Source organism: Cryphonectria parasitica (genome assembly GCF_011745365.1).
Source record: "Cryphonectria parasitica EP155 unplaced genomic scaffold M406scaffold_6, whole genome shotgun sequence".
NCBI lineage: Eukaryota > Fungi > Ascomycota > Sordariomycetes > Diaporthales > Cryphonectriaceae > Cryphonectria > Cryphonectria parasitica.
Window position 1 is genome coordinate 2,443,916 of NW_024468914.1, and position 24,705 is coordinate 2,468,620.

Genomic DNA, 24,705 nt, shown 5'->3' on the forward strand with positions numbered 1-24,705 from the left:
CCATAGCAAAAAAGAAACATATGTCCAGCCTCACAAGTTCGGAGCGGCCATAATAAGCCTGTGTCGTCCTGTCCTATGGCCAGAAGACCGACGCATGAGGAATCAGTCGGCACGATGTTTCTTGGTATCTTCAGCGTTGGTCACCTCCGCCGGAGCGTCCCAGTCGTCCGGCGCATTCTCGTCCCAATTGTCCACCTCTTCTTCCAAGGTCATGGCTTCCCTCGCGGCACTTGCACCACCAGTAGCACCACCCCCGTCTACGCCTTCAGTAATGCCGCTCTCCTGCGCACCGACGACGCCCTCGCCCAGCTCGATGTCCATCTCGCCATCCTCACCCACCTCGCCGCCCGGCACCGCCGTATATGTCTTCCTCATGCGCTTCCGCTCGAGCATGCGCTTGTGGTACCAGCTGCACAGCCCCAGGGCGGCCAGACTGCCGACAACATTGGCGACGATGTCATAAAAATCGAAATCGCGGCCGTTGGGCAGGAACCCCTGCAGGAACTCGGAGCCGACGCCCAGGCACAAGGTACATATGACGAGGGTGAAGTGTAAGGTGCGCCGGCGGTTGGTGTCGACGATCCAGTAGAAGACCACGGTGAGCAGGAAGAAGGTGAGGAGGTGGAGGGCCTTGTCGTTGATGTAGAGGCCTAGCTGGAGCGTGGTCAGGCCGGCGTAGCCCGCGAGGAGGAGTAGGAGGAAGAAAACGCCTTTATTTTTGTTAGCCGAAAGGGTTTTGGTTGGATCTGGGGTGGAGCTATGGCCGGCGGGAGCTAGGAGGGGAGGGAAGGGGAATGGAGGCGGGGGGTGAGCCTTGTACATAGCTTCCTTACCTGCGAATGGAAGTCGTATCCTCATATTGGCAGACTGATTTGCGTATATATTTTTTTTCTTTTCAAAGAAAAATCAGATCAAGTACAGTGTGTTGTCTGTTGATGTAGACATGCTGGTTGGTTTGGCAGGAGAGGGGAGAGGACGGAGGGGAGAATCAAGTGGGAAAGGGAATCCCTTGTAGTGGATGATGAAGAAGGATGAATGTTGTTTAGTTGAGGTGATGGTGGGTGGAAGAAGAGCTGCCAGGTCGACGTCTTGTTTCAAGGATAGGTGGCTTGCCTGGGGCCTGGGGGGAGCAGTTGGGGAGCTTGCACCAGCCCTGCACGCAAGCCTGCAGGGAAAGCTCCACAGGGGCCATGGAGGGGTGTGGCGTGGCAGGACCCAGCATGGAATCTGTATGCGGGTATCGTCCCGCCTAACGGGGGCAACCCCACGCGCCTGAACCGAACGCCTGGGCGGCTTGCTGCAGGGTCGGCATCACAATGCGATACCATAACTCAGTACATCCTATTTTTCTTCTCTCTCTTTTTTATTTTTATTTTTGATGATTCAATTTCTATTAAAATTCCTGTTCTTGTCTTCATTTTGAAAAGATCGTGGCCAGACTCATGCGACCACATCAGACGATCATGTCATACACTACAAGAGCCGACTTAGACCTCTCATGCACCCTAGGAAACAGCCAGTTGGCACATGTGGAGGTCCAGACAGGCTTGTTCTTGTCCGTAGACTTTTTACAGAGAGGGTCCATCCAGCTCGATCACCTCGCGTAAGCGATCGTGGTACAGCAGCAGTCTGAGACGCGGGACATCTGAATACAACCCTGCCAGTTCCAGAGGGTCAACCATCCTTTCCAAGCCTGCATTATTCATCTTTTGCATTCTATCAATATAAATTGCATATTTGATCAAAGCTCATTTATACAACTTAAATAAATATTGGAATATTTGACCTGTTGAAGAGTCACGTGGGAGGTGCTTATGTAAGACGAGGTGGCTGGCGCTGAATGGTAAGAAGCCGATAGCTGCGACAATGACATTGAGAAGGCCACTTACGGCAGCCGTGCAAAGGGCAAAAAGGGCAAGGTCTCAGAGTGTACTGCACGGCATGGAATTATCTCATTTTTAGCTGCACATAACAGATATGAGGGGTAGTGCCTGGGTTTTGTTTTCGGTTTGGCCAGTTACCGACTTGACTTTATGACGCTACTGGGAATTTACTGCTACTGTTACTGGGAATTGCTACTGTTACTGCGACCGCGACCGGCCCACTTGCAACCTGCCCCCAGTACAGTACAAACCCTTTGAATGCATTGCGCTAGAGGTACCGCGGACGACCTGACGACCGACTCCACCCAAACTTGAACGTCAATTCATCAACGCTCAGCATCTACCCTCACGACCTTCATCATTTTTTCAACCACATCAACCCGCATCGCCCTACAAACCCGTTTGGCCATCCATGTCAATGTCGCTCTTTCGTCCCATGTCCGTCTAGAGCTCCGTTTCCCACCGGAAGCCGGTCGAAATCTCGCCTGACCTGGCGCATGGAGTGTCGCGGTTTCTCACCAGCCCTGGCTATCAATAAAGGGACAATATGTCCTTTATTTCATCCCAGAACGGCTGGCCAACACCTGTCGGCAGCCAGGGGAATGGCATCAAGATGAATTACGCCGGTGTCGATGGCCAGTCGCGGTCGCATCCCGATGCGCCCACGTTGATGCCTGAGGCACCCGAAAATCACGATGACGACCACCGACGCGCCCACTTCGCACAGCTGTTCCGAAAGACAGATGCCAAGATCGCGTCGCTATTTGCTGACGATGGCGACTACAATGAGTCCGCCATCGAATCGTTGAAGCGACCTCCGACCGCCGCCGAGGTCTACATACCCCCTGCCACCGACCATACCCCTATACAACAACCGCCACTCAAAAAGGCGAAGCGGGTCATCATCGACGACTACGATGATGATGACGAGGAGGAGTCTGAGGACGAGGAGGGTGAGCACAGCGCTGCCGCCGCGACCCAGCTCCAGAATGACAATGCTGCCGCCGCCAAGACGTACCTCTCCCCTTCCAAATCCGGCAGTTCCCCAGTCCACTCCGTCCCTTCCCCGGGGAAAACCGGCGACAAGTCGAAAGAAGATGCCGCATCGCAGGGCAAGGAGAAGTCGTCCGAGGATGCGCGCAAGGAACTAGAGGAGGCCCGGAACGCTACCGAGGAGGCTGCCAAGCGCAGCTTCCACACCATGTTCTACACCCTTGAGAACGACCGCATGGCCATGCTGGAGCAGCAGCAGCTGGAAGAATCGGAGAAACAGATACAGGCAGAGATGGACAAGAACGGTGGGAGCGCGAATGACGGCCCCGGACCGAACCACGGAACCCTGAGCAGCGCGAACCTCGGCGCGTCCAGCCTCACACTCAAGCACCTGATCGCCAGAATAGATCTGAAGCGCAATCAGGTTCAGGCCACCGATCAGGAGCTGCGCAGCCTGATGAATGAGGTTAGGAAGAATCGTTCGAAATGGGCGAGCGAGGAAAATGTGGGCCAGGAGGAGTTGTACGAGGCCCTCGAGAAGGTCCTGAGCGAGCTCAAGGCACACACCGAGTACTCGACACCGTTCCTGACAAAAGTCAGCAAGAGGGACGCCCCGGATTATTACTCTGGTAGGTTTGAAACTGACCGCAATTAGCACTGGGCTACATATTGACCGTTTTACAGTCATCAAACAGCCGATGGACCTCGGAACGATGACCAAGAAGCTCAAGCAGCTGCAGTACAAGTCCAAGGCCGACTTCGTGACGGATCTGAACCTAATCTGGGATAACTGTCTCCGATACAACCAGAATCTGAGCAACCACCTCCCTCGGCTGGCGAACGGCATGCGGAGGGAGGCAGACAAGCTTATTCCGCTCATACCAGACATCATCGTCCGACCGCGAGCTGAGGTCGAGGCTGAGGAGCGGCGCAAACAGAACGGCGGCGAGGATGACGGTGGTGATGACAGCGACGACGAGCCCATTATCACATCTCGTGGCCGAAGCAACGCTGTCAAGGGAGCTACCAAGTCCAGAACCGCTCCAGCTGATCAGAAGGAAGCCACACCCAGTAACGACTCAAAGCCGACTCTGCAGATCAATGGGATCCTCGCAAAGACGGGACGAGAGGGCTCGGAGATGGGTGATGGCAGCAATGGTTTCGGGACACCTCCCGTTGGGTCCTTTACGCCTATTGGCCCGCACGGGCAGTCTAATACCAGCAACGCAGATGCCATGGAGATCGATGGACCGTCCCTGAATGGCATCGGCCTGAGCCTTGGTGAGGCTGCGGAGCAAGAGTTCGAGGACGAAGAGTACAAGATCTGGAAGCAGGTCACCAAGAAGGACCGTGCACTGATCGCCCGGGAACGACACAATCTCTTCAAGGACAACAAGCTCAACGTTGATGAACCTGCAATCCTGCGAAATAAAACCAGCATGCGACGTGTTCTGAGACGTCTCAAGCAGGCAGATGTCGAGGGCAGCGCCGCATCGAGCGGAGAGTCCTCAGCTGCGGCGGCCAAAGAGACCACCAAGGTTTCCGAGACATTGGCCGAAGGTATGGAAGTGGAGGATGACCATGTCATCCCTGACTATTATGAGGCTTGCAACCTGCTTCCAGATGTCATTCCAAAGCTACAATGGATCGAAGACGACGAAGGCCAGGTAATCAACCAGCATGAGGATGTCTTGCGTTTGGTACCACCGGGACAGTTCGTCGCCCCGGACAGCATCTTGACCAAGAAGTTCCGCGCAAACCTCCGCCAGATGCAGGAAACGCGCAAGGTCTGCTCCAAGATCGGCGTCATCAAACAGATGCAGATCCAAACGCAAGTCTACGCGAACCAGTTTCCCAAGTACGAGCCCGAACCATTTCTGGAAGCTGATATCGAGCCGCATTTCGTTGCTGGGGAGGGACCGGTCATGGCACCTGAGGTGTGCCGGTCCGCCTTGAAGCGCTCTGTCGCACAGATCTTCTACCATGCTGGATTTGAGGAGCTCCAACCGTCTGCTCTCGATGTAGTCGCCGACATCGCTGGTGACTACTTTGGCAAGCTCATCCACACATTCAACGTGTACAGGGAGGCAGATAAGGTCAATGCTAGTGGCAAATGGGCCGAGCGTGGTGCGAAATCCCAGCCTCGTTTCACCTCCGAGGAGGTCATCCTTCATGCTTTGAGCGAGAGCGGACACAGCATGGAGGCCATCGAGGGCTACGCCAAGGATGATGTCGACAGGCTCGGCAGCAAGCTTGGGGTGATCCACGAGCGTATGAAGTCGCATCTTGCTGACCTGCTGCGGCCGGCGCTCAACGACGCTGGTCCTGATGGCGCTGGTGCTTTCAAGGACGGCAGCGACCAGTTTGTTGGAGGCGACTTTGCTGAGGACCTTGGCGAGGACTTCTTTGGTTTCAAGGCCCTCGGCCTTGTGGAAGAGCTTGGCCTTGACATGCTCTCTGTGCCACTTCACCTCCTGCAGTCTCGCGTCCGCAACACGTTCCAAGCGCAGACACAGACCGTCGACGCAGAGGTACAAGATCTCTTCGATGCGCTGCCTCCCGCGGAGCCTGTCACGAAGGACAACATCCAGGGTCAGATCGGACTGGTTAAGAATTTCTTCCTGGCCAAGCTGCACGCCAATGCCGACCAACCCTTGGTGGAGGATGAAGACCTCCCTGTTAAGCAGAGGCGGCCTCGTCCCCGTCTTGGTGCTACCGGCAAGATCGTGTCTCCACAAAAGCGGCCTCCGAAGGAGCAGATCGCCCTGGCGAAGAAGAAGAAGAAGCTTGAGGCCGGCAAGGTGCAGGTCACGGATCCGAAACCAACTGGCGTGAACTCAACCCCCGAGAAGGGGAAGAAGATCAGCAAGATTCCCCTACCCAAGGCCCCCGAAATGGAACGCATGGACAGCACACAAAGTCAGGGTGTCCCGAGCAGCCCACCTGGGCCGGGCGATAAGGACGACGTTGTGGGTATGTTGAGTCCTGACAGTAGCGGGCAGTAGTATCGCCGTGAAGTCAAGGCCCGACGCTCGCTCAAGAGAAAGATATTGGGCAGCAACAACAACTCTTCTAAATTCTCAATGGCCAAGCGGCGACGGAAGCCATAGCTGTGCATATTACTGGCCCTCTTTTCTACGGCAGCGCATAGCTTCATGTCACATCACGTGGCATTACTTCACCGCACAAAAGAAGGCATCTTGGATCGACCTGCGCAAAGGCCCTGAGCACCAGGCATACTGATGCAGCGCTCACCTTCGCCTCACACACACATACACACGAGTCAATCACTTCATTTTACTTGTCAGACTACACAGCGAGCTGCATCACACTCGCGCTCTGCATGTTTTCATCAGTGTCAGCCTTACGGACGTGCAATGCCTTAAACTGGCTATTTGGAACCGGCGTTTTCAGGGGACAGGTGGTTCAATCAACCCACATCATCAGACCTAACGGATTACATGGGAAGGCGAGCCTTTGTGCTTTACAAAATCGATTGAGGGTGGGAGGCTGTTTCTGTAAGGTGGTATTTTATATTTTATTGGGTGGGCTGATCGCTTTTCTTATTTTTCTTTCTTCTTTGAGTTGATCATTCAAACGAAACAAAAAAAAGAGATACCTGTAAAATTTTATTGTAGCCTTGAGGCTCATCGACTGTATTCATTTCATGGCAGGTCATCGTCGGCCTTTTACTTGTGTGTGGGAGAACGTCACTGTTGTTCGTGGCAATTCCGTACACTTTCTATCTGTTTGTCTCTGGATCTTCCTCTCCAGGAAGGATTACATACTATCCCTCTGGGTGATATTGGGTGGATGCTGCTGCTGTACTGCGAGGAAACACGGGAATCATGATCTTATGACGGCTCTGCTTATGCTGATGGCTGGCCGAATGTGGATTTCAGTGGCACGCGCGATTCTCAAGGCGGGTATGGTTGGGTGGGATGGGACAGGTACTTGCTAAGGTTAGGGCTGAGCCGGGACACATAGCAAGTTCGTACGGTTGAAAATGTTTGAGAGGGGAGTACTGTCTTGGCCACCGTGATCAGACTGAGACTCTGAACCATCCAGGGAGAAATCCAGGGATTTAAACACAATTGACTGTCTTGCAAGATATTTGCTTCTATTATATCCAAATTATATTGTGATGGTCTCGAATGAGGTTATACCTGCGTGTCCGTCTACACGATTGTTCGCGGTGCCACCTGCTGGCAGTTCATCATCAGATCCCGCCACCACCACCGCCACCACCCGAGTTCCTCCCAAGGTCCCTCCTCACCCGCCAAACCTTGGACCCAGCAGCCCTCTTCTGGTTCCCACGCAACACCTCCGCCCACGGGATCCCCGTCGACCCAGCCTCCACCTCCGCCCCAACCGCGCCCTTCCCAGAAGCGCGGCTATAGTGATCCTCCGTGTACGCCCACGTAGGCGAGTCGAACTTCCCCGAGACCAGAACGATAGTCCTGCCGCTGAGCAGGTCAGGCGAGAGCGGCGTAGACAGGGCGAGGAGGCCGCGCGCGGTGTCGACGCCTCGGACGAGGGCGAGGCCGTGGCAGCGGGCGTACCTGGGGTCGAGAGGGGTGGCGTTGGCGCGGATGTAAGGGAGCTGTGCCTCTGCTGCCGTGCGTTGGACCACACCTGGACCGTCTGGCGCTGGGGGCGATGGAGGTATGCCGAAGGCCTTGGTCTCGTCCTCGACTTCTATGATGGCGAGGATGGTGCCGTCGATGGCCTCGGCCAGAAGCTCGGGCTGGGGCTGGTAGCCATAGCATGCGATGCCGAGAAGGCCGCTGTCTTCTCCAGCGGCGGTGTAGCTGACAAGTAATGGTGGCGCGGAGGTCAGGGGCTGGGCGTCCCAGTGCGTGCCGCCAGCTGCACCAGCACCAACCTCGGCGCTGATGTGGAAGTAGGACATCGCCTGCATGTGGCGCAGGTGGAGGGCTGTTCTGGAGGTGTACTCGCTCGACTGCGAGGGGAGCGTTGTGAGGGGGGACCGGGTGCCGGCGGACCTGAGCCCTTCGACTGTGTCTTCGGGCCCGTCCTGTGACATGTACACGACCTCGGTCGGTCGAATCTCTGCTAACAAGTCCTGTAGCAGGATAAGGCCACTGCCTTGTATCCAACCTAGGGTGTTGATGATGAGTGGGTAGCCAGGGCAGGTCGACCGATAATGTGAGAACAGATCGAAGACACAGGCCTTGTAGTGCTCGATATTCGAGGCTGGCGTGACTGATGCTATGGCATGCGACCTGACGGTGCTATCTGGCTTTAGTAAAGGGTGACAGAAAGGTGGTGATAGGTTCGGCTCATCTAGCCTGACGAGCGAGATGGCACCAGGGGCTGAGAACTCAGGCTGTCCAGGGTCGATGTCCAGCACAGCGACGCCAGGCCAGACCCGCTCTTTGGTGCCGCCTCGGTGGGTAACGAGTCTGTTCGTCAGCATCCTCGAGAATGTCGATTTGCCCGAGGATTTAGGCCCGCAGACCATGAACACCGGGGCAGTCTCTCGGGTCGGCTTGACGAGCTCGGCAATCTTTCTGTTCCACTCGGGCGGCGACTTGAGGTCTTGGATCATGGCCTTTTTGGGTCCGTCGGCGGAGGTGCTGAGTACCTGCCACGTCTGGTTACGTTGCCCTCCCGAGGAGACTGGCTCATGCCATAGGCCACCGAAGAGAGGGGACAGCTTCTCCAGATTCCTCAGGTCAGCCGCTGCCGGGTGAGGGTGTAGCTCGAGAACCGACTTCTCAGAACATCGGAGCACGGGCAAGGCATGACAGTGTGGCGCGTGTACCCAGTGAATAGTTTCGGAGGGATGAAGAGAGGCGCCGTATATGCTTGCCTCTCCACTTTTGACCTTGACGCCGTAACTCCCGAGGATAACCAGGCGCTGCTATTCTGTCAGCCTGGGGAAGACAAACACGAAAGGGATGGATGATGGTCATGAACCTCCACCTACTTACTTCGCTACTATCCGAGAACTTCAGTATGGCAGTTCCATCGGCCCTCCTCTGACAATTATTCTTGCTCAAAATGGTTGAAGAGAGCTGGATGACCCTTCTCTTAGGAGGCTCATCTACCGGCTCATCAATCTCAAGTTCCTCCTCTTCTACAGTGCCAGAATCTCCAAGGAGCACCTGTTCAGTGGTGCGCATAATGTCCTTCCTCATGGGCCCTTGACCTGCACTTTTGACTTTTGAGCCTCCCCTTTTTGGGGTGGACTGTCCAGAACTGCTCAGCCCATCCTCAGCTGAAGTGCTCTCAACATTTTCTGATGCAACAGATGTATTTCCAGAGGCCTGCCTCTCGAGCAACCTTCTGCGAAGAGCTGCAGCACTCAACACTAGAAAGTAATGATTCTTCTTCTTAGCCAGTCTTCTTTTGAAGAGGGATCTACTGGACAATCATCTTACTCTGTGTGCCCTGGCCAACATCCAGCTTCCTCCTCTTGCTGGCAGACATGTTCAATGGGTGAAGATTCGTGGCAGGGTGGAGTTCTTTCAGCAAAGTGTCACTATAATGGTAGTGGTAGTACTAGTAGTGCGAGGTCTGTTCCAGTGATGTGATGTGCATCTTGAAAGCAGTCCTTCACGCCTGCAGGGGTGCAATTCTAGTGGAGCCCAGCATGTCTGTACCCTGTTGAGAGTCCCTGCCATCAGCCCCGCTGCCCAATCGATAAGCTCAATTCTAGTCTGCTACCCCACGCTGACCCTGGCCGGGTTCAGTTTGGAGACGCGATCAGAAAAAGAAGCTTTCGAGAAGAAAATTCGAGCCAAACTTGGACCAAAAAGCTCATATGCGCGCCGCTGCTGTTGCTGTTGCTGACAGCTAGGCGCCTCCCTTCTTTTTCCCTCCAACAACGCAATCCTAGCCAGCTTCCTCATTTCTCTGTCTTTGCCCATCTTCTTCTAATAATACTGCTGTTGTGCTGTGCTCTCCAATAGCAAGAACATCGCATATTTTCTTTTTGCGTTCACCTGCAACCAGACTGTTGCGACGCGTCGGACAAAGCGCGTCGCCACTATTCATCTGAACACACAAATCTCCATCGTCGACTCCTCTCCATCCTCTTCCTCGATACCTAGCCATCCTTCAATTGCTCCATCATGGCTGGCTCTTCCAAGGTTCTAGGTGGAAGTCTTCGTGCCCATGCTTCCAACACCAGCAAGGCCAAGTCTACCAATACCTTAGGCTACGTCAAGCCGACCGGGCCCAAGATCAACCCCAAGACGGTCGTCGGTGACGATAGCGACTCTGATAGCAACTCTAGCAGCGACGACGACTCCAGTTCCGACGATGTCGCTGCCGAGTCCTCTGCCGACTTCCAGAAACGGCTCTCTCAGCAGACACCGTCCTCCCAGAACAAGACCAACAGCGCAAAGTCCAAGGATAGCCTTCTGGCTCAGAAGACTTCGATTCCTGCCAAGAGCCCCACTGTGAATGGTCTTGCGACCTCGGTCGAGAAACACTTGTCGAAGAAAAAGTTGAAGAAAGAGGCGACCTCGTCGAGCTCAGAGGCCATCAGCGACAGCGAGGAGGATGAGTCGAGCAGTGACGAGAAGGCCAAGTCATCGAGCGCGAAGGGAAAGCAGGTCACGAAGAAGAATAAGTCTGATTCGGAATCAGGCTCAGAGGAGGAAACCTCCAGCAGCGGCGAGAGCGACAGTGACGAAGCGAATAAGCCCGCACTACAGACCGCCTCACCATCTGCAAAGAAGACCAAGCCGTTGGTCAAGAAGGAGCTTACATCGGAGTCCGAGTCTAGCTCATCAGAAAGCGACAGCGAAGGTGAGGAGGACAGTGAGGACTCTGCGCAGCAGATCCAGAAGCAGATTCAGAACGACGTCAAGACTGCCAAGTCTCAATCCTCCAAGGCCCCTGCTCCAACTGCGCCGGAGAAACCCAGCAAGAAGAAGGCTAAGCGCGCTGAACCCCAGGCCGATGGCGATGTCGAGATGATGGATCAGTCAATGGCTCTGACAAACGGTGGCAATCCCACGCAGGTGTAAGTGCAGCTTGCTACTCCTCACGATCCCACTCACATGGCTGACAGTCAATTCCAGTGGCGATGTGCCCGAATTTGTGGCGCCTGACTTCCACCTGCGCAAGCTTGATGGATTGGTTAATGCTTCAGACGTTGCCAGCTTCTTCTCCAAGGCCCAGACAGAAGGCAAGCAGGTCTGGTACATCACCGCGCCAGCCTCACTGCCCGTCACTGTTGTCCAAGACTTGACCATTCCCATGGACAAGGCTCAGAGTGGCTTGCCAGTCCTATCGCACAACGGCGACGACTACCGCATGGCTTTTGATAACCCTGATGCTTCTTCCTCGTTCCGGCTCCTCATCCCCAACAAACAGGGCGAGGAGTACTCATTACGTGAGCTTTTCCGTTCTGTTTAGGAACGACTTGAAACTGGATGCTGACCTATTATATCACCACAGTGGAACGACCAGTCCAACAGACCATACACTTCACCCGCAGCGAAACCTTCCCACCTGGCGGTCCCGCCAGCGTCACCACTACTCAGACGGTCGCTACCACTAAACAAGCGCGTCCTCAGCCAGAGGGTCTCCGCGCTCGCTACACTCCCCTAGGCGTGCCCGCCCCCAAACCCAGCATCGCGGCTCCGGCCCCAACCAAGAAGGCCCAGGCAAAGGCCGCAGCGCAGGAATCAGGTACCCCCAGCACGAGCTCCAAGAAGAAGCGCAAGCACAGAGATGACGGTGAGGACGGACCCACCGCGACTGCTTCTATCACTACCCCATCCGTCTCGAGGGACGCCTCCGGTGCCACCGGCAAGAAGAAGAACAACCCAGCTGAGAAGTCCAACAAGAAGCAGAAGACAAGTAGCGACAATAACACGGCTCGAAAGGTCACGCCTGTGCCTATCCCCGCCATGCCCAACAGCAGCCGGTCCAGCTCGATCCCCTCGGCGAGCCAGCCGGTCGGGCGATCCAGATCGTCCGTGTCGCCTGGTGCTGCCCTTCCCGCCACGCAGATACCTACCGGCAAGCAGACACCCGTTCCTGTCCCCGCGTTTAACCAGCCCACCGGCACTGGTAAAGCAGGCCTGACTACCTCCTCGGTTCAGGTGACCAAAGAGGACGATGGGCAGCAGAAGAAACAGGACAAGGAGAGGAAGAAGGCCGAGAAGGCGGCTGCCAAGGCTGCCGCGAAGGCTGCTAAGAGCCCGAAGAAAGTCACCCAGGTGCTTCCGCCCCGCTTTGACTCCCGTGGCCAGCCTATTCACTGAAAAGGATGATGGAACTTGAGTGAGGCCATATTGGTGGATTTGTTTGTCATGGTTTTGTGGATACCCGTCACTTGGAATTACCACTGGGTTTCATAGTGACATGCAGGACCATGTGTAGGCAAACATGATGGGCTAGGCCTATTTAATTTTGAGCCCTTTTTCTTTTTCCCCCCATCAAAGCAACTACTCTTGATCGATCAAGCGAAGCCAACATCTTCCCATTCTCTGGGGGTATGTGAGATCTTGGCCAGGGTATCACTCACATGTCTGCCTTGTCTACATGTGCACCTGTTTGGGTGGCTACTTTCAAGCTTTTCCACATACAGGCTCGTGATTCTCTTTTGGCCTTGCATCTCTCCAGATTATGGCATTGTCGTGCATGTTGGGGGTTCCTTCTTTTCTTTTCTTTTCTTTTTCCTTCTCGGAGCCTTGGGCATACTAAGAGCGCGAAGGAGGTTTCATATGGAAAGGCATGGCGTCGTTTGGGATAATGATTTTTTTTGCGGGTCAATCTTTGGTCACCGTGCCGACTTCATACCGTGGCTTGGAATTGAGGATTATCAAAGGGGGGGTTTCAAGGAGAAGGTTTTCGTTGGTTTAGATAATCTAATGCGGGCATTCAGGAGGGGGTTCCCTCTTGTTCTAATGTCGCAGCCTTCTCTACTGTATTGTATTGTACATCATCGGTCAATCGGTCAATCGGTCGATCTTGGTTCGGAGACAGAGAGCAGGAAACAAGACAATTGAACACAAAATTCAGATGAATTTGGTTATATCATATGGAAGACCGGAAGAAGAAGAAGAACAGACTGGGGGAGGGGCCCAACTTCTACGAGAAGATTATCCCTTATCTTCTAGCCCTTTCTTCGCTTTACAAGCAATTCAAGCCCTGCCATCCAACCGGAGATCATCCCATAGATCCTCCAGAACCGCGCACCCCCCCCCCCCCCTTTTTCTTTCTCTTCTACCTTTTTCATGATTTATTTATTCTTCCTTTTCCTTTTCCTTTCTTCGTCCAGGCTCCCTCGCAGACCCCCAAGACAAAAATCCTAATAAGCGCGCGCCGCACGCCCACAACTACTGAAACGAGAATCGCTTCCAGCCGCGCCGCAAACCGGGCTGGAGAAACCCCACACACGCCGAGACGAACTAGAGCAAGAGCCGGATGAGCGAGCATCGCTTCGTTCCGACTTTTGCTGACTTATTTCTTGTGCATGGGCTGAGTCCGAAGGGGTGATTGCGGTTTTCGCATTTCAGTGGGGGAATGCGGGATATCATAAATATATGTATATATTCATACGTACGTTCTCATTTTGTCGCTTGTTCTTGTCTCATCTGCTCACCTCTCCTCAACTTTCTTCCCTTGTTTCAAACAAGCTCATCCACCAAGAAAAGCACAAATTTCAAACCGGTTGAATGTTCTCATTCGTTCATCGCATTATTAAACTGCTTCAGAGCCTATTATTACTACTACATGACCACCCGAAAACATCCAGGCATGTATGTGTTTGCCTGTTGCTGCGGCCCTTCTTATACAGAAGAAACACGTCGGTGCCACTACAGATAAAACCCAGTTATGCAGATCCAAAACCCAGAGGTGTTTACTATGCATGATACACCCAAAGCCACCCTATCCATACCCACATGCCAACCCTGCGCTTCCATCCCTCCTTTCCCAATCATGTGTATCGTCTAATTTCGTTCCCATGGGTGTGTCGTGATGACGCCGTGCAAATGCTGCTTGTGGTATGGAAGGTGAAGATTATATTAATAATGATAATAAAAGTTTTATGCACCAGGTCCGTGATCCTAGGGGTATCAAGAGGAACAGGTGAGAGTTTTCAGATGGATCGAGTTGCCGTTTCGAAAGATTGAGAGGAAGTTGATGTCGGGAAGTGACCACGCGGCGAGGCTTGGCCGCATACGTCAAGAAGATTGTGGCCAGCACGATGCCGGTTCGCAATGACCACGATCAGGGTGCTCACAGAAGATGTTCTCAACTGCCATCGACAATCGTTTCCTCGGTTCCTTTCCGGTACCAGGGCCATGAGGCTGAAGAAGGTGGTGGTGGTGGTGGTGGTGGTACCCCCGCGAACTCAATCCTGGTTGGTTGCCAAGCAATCACGTCTGACAAGCCCGCCAAGATTTGGTTGGTCTAGTCAGGATGCTCGAGCTAGAGCACACAGCACAGCCGGCTCGGGAGGATTACTTCCTTGCAATGGTGGTGGTTGTTGGTGTGATATGACCGTCCCTGGGACCGGCCCTCCTCACCTGACAACGACGACCTCACTGAGCTCGCTCTCTCTCGCCGGCGCCCTCTCGGCGCCCTCCCACATCAGCTGGCCGTCGAGACCCATCGGGATGGTGACGTGCGCGAACTCGCCATCGGGTGTGCTGGGGCTCAGCAGCGTCGGAGAGGTGGTGCTCGTCCTGGGCGAGCTCGAGGCAGAGAAGCTCGAGCTGCTCCCAATGGTCCACTCATCCTCGTCCTCGCGCTGCTCCAGCAGGCCCAGGCTGTACCCCTCACCGTCCGCCTTGCCAACGAGACCGTACTCCTCGTCGAGGTTCCGCGGCTTGTCGCCGATCTCGACGAACTCATAGGCCCAGCGATTCTTCTTGTCGGGCTGCTGGCGTGGCAGATACCTGGCACGGGCAATCGTGTAGACCCCAGTGGACATCAGGCTCCCGGCAACGAGGTCGATGGCGTAGTGGTGGTTCAGGTACATGGTGGCCCACCACAACCAGCCAACGTAGAAGATGAAGAGCGGGCGCAGTTTCGGGAAGCAGAAGCTCATGAAGAGGGCCTCCAGGGTGGCGTTGGCGGCGTGGAGGCTGGGGAAGGCGCCAAAGGGCATGGGCGCGGTGGTGAAGCTCGTGGTGTACATGTCAACGCCCAGCAGCTTGTCAATGCGGGCGAGGCCAGCGGGAGAACCCGACATCCCGTAGTGTGCGGGCTCGAGGCCGTGTTCCTTCTCGTACCAGGGCGGCGTGCAAGGGAACACGAGCGAGAGGGTGACACCAGCCAGGCACAACCACCCGAAGGAGCGGGCGAAGACCGGTGTCGTCTTGGGCGCGGCAAAGATGAAGGTGGTGACAGAGACCACGGCAGGTCCGCCAAAGTGGCCAATGCCGTAGGGCAGCCATGCGAGCAGGTCGAGGACGGCGTGGGTGTGGGCGGAGAGGATGTTAGAGATGTTGGCGCCGTACAGGACATTCTCGAGGGCCGGGAGGACCTTGACCCAGATATGGGGGCGGTACTGGACGGGAATGAAGCTATGGGGCATCTGGTCAGTTCAACCTCACACCACCACTGACACGCAACAGGACAGGAAAACACAGAACGTACCGGCTGCAGAAGAAGTAGAGGAGGTAGATCCATATGGGCATGGACGGGAGGAAGAATTGTCTTGTTGCAGGCATCAAACACACGAACACGGAGACCAGCGGGATGGCAATCTTGACGAGTATCGGCATGGGCGCTATGATGAGCGAGAAGAGCATGAAGCCTGCCAGGGCGGGGTACTGGATGTCCAACCACCCCCATCTGTGTCGTTGTATGGCGCGCACTCCGTCCATGGGGTTGAACGAGGTCTGCATCCTCGTGAGGCTCGTCGGCTCGTCATGATGCTTTCTCCTGGGCTTCCTGGACCGAGACCTCCTGCTGTCGCCGCCACCTGAACGGTACCTCTCTGGAATCTTGATCTTGAGGGCGCCGGGCCACTGCAGGTGTGGGATGTGCAGCTTCGGTTTGGCCTGTGGGGAGTAGTTGCTGAGGTCCTGCATTCTGACAGATGCAGGACGCTTTGTGCTGTATGATGGTGCTGTTTTTCTATTTCAGAAGGCGATCGGCTGGCAGCTGCTAGAGAAACGTGTGTGGGCGCAATATCTATGTTGCCAACCCAGGTGCGTGGAGTCGTGTGTGTTGTGGTGATTTTGGTCGAGGATTGGATCGTCGTCGATGACGCTATCATCTATCGCCTGGTTCTATATCATGTTCTGTCTGCAGATGACGCTGATGATTCGAAAACGGCCCCAGTGATGGGAGATAAGCAAGCACTGAGGCAGAAAAGATTAAGATTGTTTATCCCAAATGCTGATCAGAGCGCAGGCACGTTTTCCGTCCAAAAAAAAAAAGGAAATCCAAGTGCGATCGGAAAGAATTTGTAATCGCCGTGTGAGTCGTGCCCGGGACCTCCGTAGTGGCTGACGAAAGGCACAGGCAAGGCCCAGGAACCAAATAAAATCAGCTGATGCTTAGCACGCACGCAGGCACGCCCGACTGAGCAAGGAGGAAGAGGAATAGGAGCAAGGAATTTGAGAAGCTAGGGAGTTGAGGCAAGATTAAGTAACAGCCCGACAGCAGGTAGCAACGACGGCAATAGCGAGAAGGTAGGTGAGGGAGGTGGAAAAGGCCAAAACCAAAGCCAAAACCTGAGTCTGGGAACCTTGAAAACAGACGAGATGATCGATAAAAGTATGAGAGGAAGGTCCAAGAAACGAAACGTATGTCGTGCTAGGATGCAGGAATACAAGCATCTTTAAGAGTCCCATGTACTTAAGAGAAGGCAACCATAAAAAAAAAATCCTGAAAATTCGGAGTAAAAAAAAAGAGAGAAAAAAACGGCTTCGTCGGGCCAACCCAAGTGTCCGAGAAGTCGCGAGATGATGGATAGCCTCTAAACAAAGCGGCCTAGGCCTAGCCCTTGTTGTGTGCTGTGCTTGTCTGGCTTGCCCGTGTGCTGTTCTTTTTTTTCCTCTTTTTTTCTCTCTTAGCGCCTATTTCCCGGCTTCCGTCCGAACAGATGCTTGCCATACTGTCATTGTTGCTTGGGTACCACTACTTTTGTGGTTGGCTCTGGGGCAAAGAGGGGGACCCCCTTGACGGGTACGTACCGCGAACAAGCCCTGCGGCTGATGACCCAGCGGTAGATCCCCACTGAAGAATAGGTGCCATGGTACCTTGGCAGGGAAATAACGAATGGGTATAGCAGCACTTTACTATGACAGTAGAACGCACTGCTATCGTCGATGTTTCTCCCCTCACCCATGCCATGCTCTGCCGATGTGGCAGGGATGTGCCAGGGAATAGCGTTTCAAGACCCATCCGCGCCTTCCGGTCTTTTCGCGCTTTCATCTACTCAAGCGATTCGACCCCCTTTCCTACCTCGTGCCTCTCTCCCTTACAGATCGATGTCTCACCTGACCCATGAACGCCCACTGACTGTATCAGATGGCCATCTGAGGCTCTGAAACCTTATCTTGCCCACCACCAATGATCACAAACATAAAGTGGTACGATACGGTCATATCTCCTCTTTTCTTCTCTTCGCTCTCGCTTTCCACGTGTCTAGCTCAGGACGCTAGAGAAGGAGAGAGAAATAATGCCCAGCTATCGAATATCTGCATTATCCTTAACTTTGTGCTACTATGCTGCTCTGTTACTATGTTGAGGCTGCTAGCATGGCGCATAGACGCTCTGACGTCAAAACATCCATAATGATGGGCACTCGACAGTGCCGGGGTGCAACAGGTTGGTTCCTCAGCGCATGAGCCGCCTTGTGGCGCCTCTATCATTATCCCGGCACGCCTGGTGACGCCCACGACGCCTTGGATTACTTTTGTACCCTGCAACCACCACCAACGTGCACGGAAGCAACGGTGATGACGCCTGTTGGAAGATGGATGCTATTCATGGTACTACTGTGATGCACACAATGTATCGCAACATCGCTCGAGATCGGCAGCAAGGGCACGATCCTTTGAGCTACTCACACCTGCCCCAGCATGCACAGATCCGGCTTGGGTGAACATCACCTGAACAGGTGGGGGCGGAAGAGAGGGGGGGGGCCTCCATGGAGACCTGGGCCTGTCCTGTCCTCGATCTGGGCGACCCCAAGATTATGTGGGTATGGCTCAAGTCATCGAGTTATGAGACCTTGGCAAACTCCCATCTCGACGTTTTGCTGTGTCGCCCTACTCTGCATAGCACATCGTAATATTTCGTCTCACACAGACCCTTCAAACTGCAGCCACCGGTCAGGCGTTCGTGGGGCTCTGGGACCTGAAGATTCCCCTTATGCAGATACGACCGCCTCCCCCGCGAAACATAGCGCCAGCACCCACATGCGCAGAAACAGTATGCACATAAGACGAAACAGTCTCTGCAAGTCCCTTGAGACTCTAGATAGAGGCCCAGCCGGAATATCCAGAGCTTTTTTTTTTTTTTTTACATCCAACAGCCGGGCACTAATTGCAACGTACCATAGCCAAATCCACTTCGTTCTGATCTGGCCACATGTCGAGTGTCTCTATGCTGATCTTCCTCACATCAATACTGAACAGCCCTCATCTGTTGCTATGATTGCATGATGCTCTTGGCATCCGGGGATGCTTGTGACTGATCACGCCCGATCTCTCTTCTGTTCCAATCTTCAGTCGCGGGCGCAACAAGGGGGGCCATTACTAACTCCGAACTCCATCCACCATTTCATTCTCACTCCTACCCGCTTACCCATCTGCTTGGGTACCGGTACACCGGCGCTTGTCATAGAACCACTCACACAAGCAGGCCTAGGCCGCCCACGCACCCCGTCCTTGTCCAAGTGGCTACTCGCTGGTGCTCCTTACGTGCAGCCTGGAATTGGTTGGCTGATAGGACGACACCCGTCCAGACGGGTTCTCTTGTGTGAGATGCTGACAGCTGCATTCTCCGGACTATATTATCTGTAAAGGACAGGACAGGGGGAGTACATGATTGGACACAAGAGGGGAGGATGGACTCGTCACACCTGCAGGCATCTGCAAGCTCATCAGGACCCAATCGACACCGCTCACAAAAAGAGGGCCCCACCATCATGAGAGAGAGGTGTGCCACAGGAAGAGCATGGTTCTACTATTGAGATGACAGAACTGACCAAAGTACCATGTTTGTCAGGCAAGCAACAACAAAGTGCTCCGGGGCTGCAGTGTGGGTTCGATTTTTGTCAGCTGGTTCGGTTTTGTCCGCTAGCGGTTGCGGGTCGGGTAGCCTAAGTATGGTACTAGGATTTATTGATTCGTACACCCGCAAGTGGGCCCCGTCTATCTGTCTGTCTGCCTTGTCTATTTTTCGAGCCTTGTTCGTTCGCGTATTCGGTACAATGGGAGAAAGGATTCAGAAGAGAGAGAAAAGACAAGACGCGAAGACAGGAAGACAGAAAGAGAGGGATAAATGGGGCAAAGGGGGGGGGTGGCGCGGAGGAAAGCAAAATGTTTTCCATTTTCCATTACTGACATGGCCCGCAATTCGTCAACAAGGGGTACAGCTCTGGACCCAGCAGATCGGCCTAGGTATTCAGTGTTCTACAAGCTTTACCGAGAAATTGGATCTCCATCTTGTCGGTACCCAACAAAAGTAGCAGAAATCCGCTGGGGCTTTTTGGGGGGGGGGTGGCCGAAGGGCTAGATCATCATCAGCAAGAGAATTTGCTGTCCAATCAACGTCTCGGCGCCGAGACCGAGAGCGAACAGGCGGCCAAAGACCATTTCTTATTCAAAATCATTCAAGAGGCTTTGCCAACGAACCCTGAAAGCCTTATCACCCTGGGGGCCTTGCGGGGCGGCGGACTCGGTGGGGTCCTGGCAAGACTGCGAGGACGAGAAGAACAGAGAAATCGCACGTCGCGCTCGCAACACAGGGTCGCGTGCCTCCCCCCCCCTCCTCTTCCGAACCAGACTTTTGCTTTTCAAAGTGACCGCCGTTTTGCATTTTTGTGCTCAGAGAGGCCACACACGACAGCCTTTTTGGACCCCACCTTAACCACAACGACACCCACCTGGTTGTCGAGAAGGCCAGTGCGTGCATGCATGCAATGTAACGCCGCGAGACACTGCTGCTGCTGCTGCTGCTGCATCTGCTGTGGAGGGGGGTGGAGGGACGATTCAGAACGGCAGAGGGACACGCGACTAGCTCACGCCACCACCACCGGATGGCTCGGGCGCATGCGGCTGTCAAGTAATGATCCTCCTATTCGGAAGAGTCGGGGCTCTTTGTTTTTCCCTTTCTTTTCCTGCTTGGCTTACTCCTTATGCTACACTACCAACATCAACGGCTCGAAGTATTTGCGGAGGATTTGTATTTATTATCGATCCTTTTCAACATCTCAATGCAAGCAAGGTGTACACACACACACACACTTTGTACTATGAGATGCAGACTCGCTACAATTGCGAATCTTCTAGCGTAAAAACAACCTTACTCTTTTTAATTTTTTTGGTCCTTGTGGGGGGACGAGATGTTACTCCACCGACTGGCTTGACTTTGACTGACCGACTGCCGCCTCGGACTTGGCTTTTGCGCCGGGTGGGATTGCCAATTATTCGCCGGGCCCTACCTAAGTATCAAGCCGCATTTCTACATCAGTGCAAGGCGGCGGATTAGGAAACCAGCCAACACAGCCAATCTCTGCAGACCACATCTTCAAGCAGACTCTCCTGTTGAGATTCGGCGACTTTCATAATGACTGACTACAAGAACTCCCAAAAGAATTAAGTCCGGTGCTTTATGATCCTTTCCTTCTATTTTCTTTTCCGTTTTCTTCTTCCTGCTTCTGTTTCATCCTTACACCTCGGTAAATTTCTCCTAAATCCGACGCGGCTCGAGCGCCTAGATAGATGATCGCTCCGCAGATCTCTTCTCTCTTTGCACAGATCGAACCACAACCAACCTGCAGTGAGAGCTGTGTGTGATCCTGTTTTATCGTCTGGGAAGGGGTGGGGAGGAGGAGGGGGAGGGGCGTCTCGGTGACGATGAATTTACTGGACCTCCAGGTAATAAACTCTCTTCTTGTTTGGAGCAATATCAAAAGTGATGTGGACTTTTATGTTTCGTGGTGGCTGGTCCAATACCCTGTTAAAGATTCAGACTGCCTAATGTATGCTGGGCTGGGACGTGAGACATCAGTTGTGTTACATTTCGACGGGGTCTGCTTGCGTAATCTACTTACTCGAGGAGAGGAGGGAGTTGTTTGTTGATGGTGACCGTGCAACGTTTGGGGAACACTACATCACTTCCATCATCACAGGCAGCACGACTCAAGGGACCAGGGAGGCGGCGGTTCGGGATCCTCACTATCACGTGATTGATATTTTGAGAAAGAGAGAGAGAGAGAGAGAGAGATGATATCAACCTATTGTTGGGCAGGTGTGAGAGGCCGCCTTTGTTGCCTCGTTTCCAAGTCGACCATCTGAGCAGCGTGGACGCAACACTGCCTAGAAGGAGGGGGATGGCTAGCTTCAAGGTCGAGTGACCGGAAGTGCATCGCAATGCACCCCTACGGGGCACAAGGAGACATCCTAGTATGTGAAAAGAGCACGCGGAGCGAACATGCCTGGGAATAAGCCTCGCACTCGCGCCAGCCAACGAGGGTAGGTCTCTTATGATCACCTTGTTATCACGCCCAAGGTCAGGATTGTTTGATGACCAAGTCGGCGACTATGCGAAAGTGCACCATGAGAAGTGGCCACTCAATACCTGTGAACACGGGGAAGAGAGTGAACGTCCCCCCTCCCCCCCGACCCAACCCAGCCCCCAAACATATCGGTACGTCCGTTACGTGGGCATCCATGGATGACTATTGAGTCTGTTTGCTCGGTCTTCCTTCCAAAAAATTAGTATTTTAGGAAACTTATATATATGTAGAGGGTGTCTAATGAAAGCCATCTCTCTTTCCTTCTCCAATCAACTTGACTCACCTTCCGCTCTCTCACGAGCTCGAGATTCGGCGAGAGTGGACGTGACGGTGAGGTCTTCCGTACTGGCGTGGTCGTTTGTGCCTGAGACACAAACCTCTGCTCATGTCATAGTTGTACCACACAAGCCTCAGCCGGTGCAAACATGTCGGTCGTCCTTCTGTGCCACGGATATTGGGCTGATCTGCCATTGACCTCCGGATCTCGCCTGCTTATAACCTCCTATCACACCTGAACCAATCCGTAAGATCGACTCGATTGACATCACAATGCCCTGTACATCCTAGCAGTCAGTACAAGTGATAGTGCGTGGCGCCAATGTACAATGGAATCACGCGGGGCTGTGTATATTCGACAGCAGTCCTGCCAATGTCTTTGTATGACCAGATTTCTGATGAAGTATATAGCCGTCCTATCAACGAGCTTCTGTGTGCCCCTGAAGAGAACATCAATCAACAAACGGCCATTATATCGAGGCCAACCCGACTGGATATCATGAAACGTTTTCCTCTCTTCTTTTCGCTGTAAACGACATTCATCCAAAAATGAAGAAAAATTATCATCAAGGGGATGTACAAGTGCCTCCCGCCCCCCCCCCCTTCTTCCAAGAAGTGCTACACACTCGTCCATGTTTCCTTCTTCGCCTTCGTCTCCCTCCTCCTCCTCCTCCTTCTCACCTCTTCGGCGGCTGCCACAGACCCTTGGACGTCTCCACTACCTTGTTCACCTCCATGCCCGGCCGCAGGCTCACAGGCACCACGTTGGTATCCAGCGGCGGGGCATCGCTCATAGCAACGTCCTCGGCCCCCGTCGTACTGCCATCACCCTGTTGCGTTGCGTAACCGGAATCCCTGCTCGCACCACCGCTGCTCGCAGAAGCAGCGTTAGCACCGGAAACGCTCACGCCGCTGTCAGCCTTGTTCACGACGGAAGCTGCAGCAGAGGGGGCCGGTGCTGCGGCAGGGCCCTTGTCGGGCTCCTTGGACCTGGCGCCGTCCATGAGACCGGCGTGCAGCTGGCCCTCGCGCAGCTTGTTGATGGCGCGGACGGTGTCGATGGCGGCGTGCAGGGTGCGGCGAGCGTTGAAGTTCTTCTTGACGGTAGGTAGGAGGTTGGCGCCCTTGTCGCCGTCGGCGCCTCCGCGGTAGCCGGCGACAAAGGGGTGCTGGAGAGCCTCGTGGGCGGTCATGCGGCGCGCGGGGTCGATGGTCAGGCAGAGGCGGATGAACTCCTTAGCCGAGTCCGAGACGCCGCGCCAGTAGTCGACGGGGGTGAAGCTGTAGTCGGCGTTGAGGATGGCCTGCATCTCCTCGAAGTCGCTGTCGCGATCGAAGGGGGTGTAGCCGCATAGCAAGAAGTAGGTGATGACGCCCAGCGCCCAGATGTCGACGGGCTTGCCGTGGCCCGTCTTCTTGAAGATCTCAGGGGCCATGTAGCCCGGCGTGCCGCACGTCGTGGTCAACACGTGGAACTGCTCCTCGTCCATGACGCGCGACAGGCCAAAGTCGGCGATCAGGAGGTCGGCGTTGTCCTCGGGCGTGCGAAACAGGAGGTTCTCGGGCTTCAAGTCCCGGTGCACGATGCCGTGGTCATGCAGGTAGGCCACGGCCGACAACGTGGCGCGCACCAAGTCGGCGGCGTCGGCCTCATAGTAGGAGCCCTTGCGGCAGATGCGGTCGAAGAGCTCGCCGCCCAGCGCGAGGTCCGTCACCAGGTAGAGGTTGTTCATGGTCTCGAAGTAGTCGACGAGGGTGAGAATATTCTGGTGACCCATGGACACCTTCTTGAGCACGGCAATCTCGTTGCGCACCTATTCGATCAAGGGACAGGCGGTCAGTCAATGTCTTTCCTTTTCTCTCCCTCCTTTCTCTTTCTCTATCCCCTTCGTGATGATCATCCACTTGTGAGAGGGGCAGGAGGGGAGCGAAGGGGGATACGACAAGAGGAGACAAATGCGCACCATGTGTTCCCTCCCTGACATCAACCTCTTATTGATCACCTTGGCGGCATAGTACCGTCCAGTGTCGATGTGTACGCATTCCTTGACCACCGAGTATGACCCTGCTCCTAATGTCTTGCCAACCTTGTACCGGCAAGGTTGTATCTGGGGCTGCTGGGCGGCGTTGGCACCAGCTTGTTGTTGGACAGCTGCAGCCATTGTTGGTCGTCGCCGTCAAGATCGTGTCTCCCTTGTTTCGTGCAAAGTGTATCGATGGAGGGAGGAGGGAAGGAGGGGGACGAGGTAGGAGGCAGAGGGAGTCAGAGCGTTCGCGAGGTTGATGTCTGGCTCGTCGCCCCGCTATTGCAATCGAGCCGTTGTCAGGCGGTTATCGGAGGGTTTTTGTCTGGTGGCTGTTGAGTCCAGTAGGATCGCAGTTTGACAACAACAAAGAAGAGGTCGAGGTTACGGTTTGTGGGTGCGTTCGGTAACGGTGGAACTCCTCGAGTTGGTTCTGTGTCCTGTTGGTCGTGTGCAGGTCTTCCTCCCCTTCAATTCAGTATGATCTGTCTTGGCTGGAAATGAAGGGACAGGAAAGTTGAATGTCCAGGGTCTTTTTCCCGCTGCGGGAGATAAGTGAGGTGGCCTAGCCAGGAGATTGTGGGTCGCGCCTTCTCCGTCTTATTTTACCCCAGGGTGTCTAGTCCAGAACACAAGAGCACACAGACACAAACAGCCTGTGAGGCAATCAAAGTGGGAGGCGGGAAAAAATTGGATGACCTTGCGCGGGGGGGGGTTCTTTATTGTCTTTTGAGACAAGGCCTGGACTGGGGTCTTTCTTGTGGCAGCAGTATAAAAAAACACCAAGAGATACGAGATGAGGGGAAGGCGAAGAAAACGTATTTCGCGAAGA

General features: G+C 54.3%; 7 protein-coding genes across 7 annotated transcripts; 3 read left to right on the forward strand and 4 right to left on the reverse strand.

Annotated features, from left to right (window-relative positions):
- Positions 1 to 102: 102 nt before the first annotated feature.
- M406DRAFT_262425 (uncharacterized protein) lies at positions 103 to 858 on the reverse strand (the record flags this gene model as incomplete). The annotated part of the gene is made up of 3 exons (XM_040917511.1): positions 103 to 215; positions 249 to 710; positions 834 to 858. 3 exons carry the CDS (start codon positions 856 to 858, stop codon positions 103 to 105), a joined length of 600 nt encoding a protein of 199 aa, XP_040774618.1.
- Positions 859 to 2,553: 1,695 nt separating this feature from the next.
- Positions 2,554 to 5,881, forward strand: M406DRAFT_341118 (uncharacterized protein; the record flags this gene model as incomplete). The annotated part of the gene is made up of 3 exons (XM_040921626.1): positions 2,554 to 3,505; positions 3,561 to 5,707; positions 5,738 to 5,881. 3 exons carry the CDS (start codon positions 2,554 to 2,556, stop codon positions 5,879 to 5,881), a joined length of 3,243 nt encoding a protein of 1,080 aa, XP_040774619.1.
- A 408-nt stretch (positions 5,882 to 6,289) lies between these two features.
- Positions 6,290 to 6,988, forward strand: M406DRAFT_103902 (uncharacterized protein). Its single transcript, XM_040915088.1, has one exon. The coding sequence runs from the start codon at positions 6,544 to 6,546 to the stop codon at positions 6,835 to 6,837; it is 294 nt and encodes a 97-aa protein (XP_040774620.1). The 5' UTR covers positions 6,290 to 6,543; the 3' UTR covers positions 6,838 to 6,988.
- Positions 6,989 to 7,095: 107 nt separating this feature from the next.
- M406DRAFT_48555 (uncharacterized protein) lies at positions 7,096 to 9,025 on the reverse strand (the record flags this gene model as incomplete). The annotated part of the gene is made up of 2 exons (XM_040924368.1): positions 7,096 to 8,760; positions 8,834 to 9,025. 2 exons carry the CDS (start codon positions 9,023 to 9,025, stop codon positions 7,096 to 7,098), a joined length of 1,857 nt encoding a protein of 618 aa, XP_040774621.1.
- Positions 9,026 to 11,027: 2,002 nt separating this feature from the next.
- On the forward strand, positions 11,028 to 11,773 carry M406DRAFT_223179 (uncharacterized protein; the record flags this gene model as incomplete). The annotated part of the gene is made up of 3 exons (XM_040915641.1): positions 11,028 to 11,247; positions 11,313 to 11,638; positions 11,672 to 11,773. Coding segments are annotated over 3 exons (648 nt in total), but the record flags the coding sequence as incomplete, so codon positions are not given.
- A 2,618-nt stretch (positions 11,774 to 14,391) lies between these two features.
- M406DRAFT_347205 (uncharacterized protein) lies at positions 14,392 to 16,627 on the reverse strand (the record flags this gene model as incomplete). The annotated part of the gene is made up of 2 exons (XM_040922265.1): positions 15,471 to 16,627; positions 14,392 to 15,397 (listed from the first exon to the last, which is right to left on the reverse strand). Exons 1-2 carry the CDS (start codon positions 15,905 to 15,907, stop codon positions 14,392 to 14,394), a joined length of 1,443 nt encoding a protein of 480 aa, XP_040774623.1. The 5' UTR covers positions 15,908 to 16,627.
- Positions 16,628 to 22,230: 5,603 nt separating this feature from the next.
- Positions 22,231 to 24,011, reverse strand: M406DRAFT_94554 (uncharacterized protein; the record flags this gene model as incomplete). The annotated part of the gene is made up of 2 exons (XM_040926278.1): positions 22,231 to 23,663; positions 23,814 to 24,011. The coding sequence occupies 2 exons, from the start codon at positions 24,009 to 24,011 to the stop codon at positions 22,527 to 22,529; spliced, it is 1,335 nt and encodes a 444-aa protein (XP_040774624.1). The 3' UTR covers positions 22,231 to 22,526.
- Positions 24,012 to 24,705: the final 694 nt, after the last annotated feature.

What these genes read in the sequence shown, in the direction of transcription:
- M406DRAFT_103902 (XM_040915088.1), top strand. Translation starts at nt 6,544, where the DNA reads ATGGCAGGTCATCGTCGGCCTTTTACTTGTGTGTGGGAGAACGTCACT.